Source organism: Gossypium arboreum, chromosome 13 (genome assembly GCF_025698485.1).
Source record: "Gossypium arboreum isolate Shixiya-1 chromosome 13, ASM2569848v2, whole genome shotgun sequence".
In the NCBI taxonomy this organism is placed as follows: domain Eukaryota; kingdom Viridiplantae; phylum Streptophyta; class Magnoliopsida; order Malvales; family Malvaceae; genus Gossypium; species Gossypium arboreum.
The window spans coordinates 69,293,730-69,295,896 of NC_069082.1; the positions used below are offsets into that span (position 1 = coordinate 69,293,730).

The 2,167-nt window shown below is 40.4% G+C and overlaps 1 protein-coding gene across 1 annotated transcript; it reads right to left on the reverse strand.

Moving 5' to 3' along the window:
* Positions 1 to 244: 244 nt before the first annotated feature.
* LOC108462621 (uncharacterized) lies at positions 245 to 1,831 on the reverse strand. Its single transcript, XM_017762547.1, has one exon. It carries the CDS (start codon positions 1,829 to 1,831, stop codon positions 245 to 247), a length of 1,587 nt encoding a protein of 528 aa, XP_017618036.1.
* Positions 1,832 to 2,167: the final 336 nt, after the last annotated feature.

The following is a 2,167-nucleotide window of genomic DNA, read 5'->3' on the forward strand; positions in this document are numbered from 1 at the left end:
AATTATTTGTATAGTATGAGATGAAATCAAAGAATATTGGCTCAAAAAGATGCATTTTATTGAAACAAAGACTTAGGACACAAGCCTATTTCACAAAAGGGGTTTAATTACTTCTAGGCTTAAAGCAACAAGCGCGTTTTGCATATTACTCTAGATTAGCTCTAAAAACTACAAGAGGTTCCTCTACAGACTAATCGTTCAAAACATTTCCAGGTTTGTAAGGACGAATGCCTCACAAGTTTCTCTACTCAAGATCCAATGCTACTAATCCTCTTCTTATTTTTCCATCTTTGACAGAGTCCTTTAATCTTTTGCTCTTATCATCGTGATTTGGTAATGGACTCTTTGTACCAAGGGTATCATCAAACTTCACAATCCCCATCTCGAGGAGTCTTTCAACCGTCTTCTTGAAGGCAGTACAGTTTTCTATTGAATGCCCCGATACTCCCGCATGATAATCACATTGAGCATTTGAATCATACCATTTGGGGTACGGGGGTTGCAACGGCTTTATATAATATGGGGACACCACATGTGAATCAAATAAACTTTGATATAACTCCTTATACGACATTGGGATTGGCGTAAATTGGAGCTTTTCAAAATTTTGCCTTACACTTGATTCCTGCTTTGTCGAACCTTGTTGTCCTCTCGTAGTTACCTTTGGTTGATTGATAGTTATTGACCTTGAGTGATCTCTATTGTATGAGCTTGTACTGTTCACTTCATTCTCCCTTTTCTTTGGAACTGACCTCTTGGTAGTTTCTCCAATTTCAATCTTGCCACCTCTTATGGCATTCTCAATCATCTCGCCTGCCATTACCATATCGGAAAAACTTTTGGTAGTATTCCCAATCATATTGGTGATGAATGGGGCCTTCAAAGTATTAATGAAAAGCATGGTCGTTTCCTTCTCCAAGAGAGGTAGCTGGACTTGCATCGCTATTTCCTTCCACCGTTGTGCATACTGCCTGAAGCTCTCACCCGACTTCTTTTCCATGTTTTCTAGAGTAATTCTGTATGGTGCTATGTCTGTCACGTGACCGTATTGTTTCATGAAAGCTTGAGCCAAGTCCTTCCATGAACCAATTTGGGCACGGCTGAGCTGGTTATACCACTTGGCCGCAGATCCGATCAGACTAGCTTGGAAACAGTGGATCAAAAGCTGGTCATTGTTAACATACCCTGTCATCCTTCGACAGAACATCGTAATATGAGCTTCAGGGCAGCTCGTCCCATTATACTTTTTGAACTCCGGAGTTTTAAATTTTGGTGGGAGCACCAGATCTGGGACCAAGCTTAAGTCCTTAGCGTCAATCCTGCCACGGTAATCAACAGTCTCCATTGCTTTAAACTTTTCTTCAAGCCATTTACACCTATCATCGAGTTGTTTTGCCATGTCTACTTTTCCTTTCTCCATTTCTGCCATGTCATCAAGGTCCGGGACCAATAGATTAGCTGGATTATCCCCGGGATTAGAGCCCGATCCTATAAGAATATTCATTGGTGTTGAGGCATTGGCCTGGTATTGCTGGGGCCTGATAGTGACGGGTACCATTTGTGGATGCACCTCCGGTTGTGGTTGAGTGTTTACCGGAGCAAAGCCTGGAGGATAGATAGGGTCTTTATTATTGTTCCCCATAGTACTCTTCCCTTTCTCGCGTTCTCTACCTAGCAACTGCGCCAACTGGCCTATCAGATTATTTTGGGATTCTTCCATTTTTTCCTTCATATCTTGTTGTACCTTAGCCAGTTGCTCTTGCATCTGCGCTTGTAATTGTTCTTGCATCTCCCTTTGCATTTGTTCTATCCTTTCTAATCTCTGGTCCATTGCTTTGGTTTTACGACGGGTATAGTAGCTGTGTTTGGTTGCTTGATTCTCGTTGGTTTCTAGATTAACTGAAATAATTTTGTTTAATCAGGGGTCTTTAGTGAAAGTTTAATGCAAATGTTGCAATGTAATGCAAATGTATGGAATGAATGCAAAAGAAAGGAAGATGTTGATCTTGAATTCAATTCCATTAGAATAACTTTTCTAGAAAACATATTTCTTTACATGAAAATAGATTACATATGCGGTATTGCCCTTCATAGTCCAAGTAAACGCTAATCTTTTCTTCATGGTCGAATCCTGTAAATTCTCCAAAAGATGCTTTTGCTAGTTCCT

What these genes read in the sequence shown, in the direction of transcription:
- LOC108462621 (XM_017762547.1), bottom strand. Translation starts at nt 1,831, where the DNA reads ATGGACCAGAGATTAGAAAGGATAGAACAAATGCAAAGGGAGATGCAA.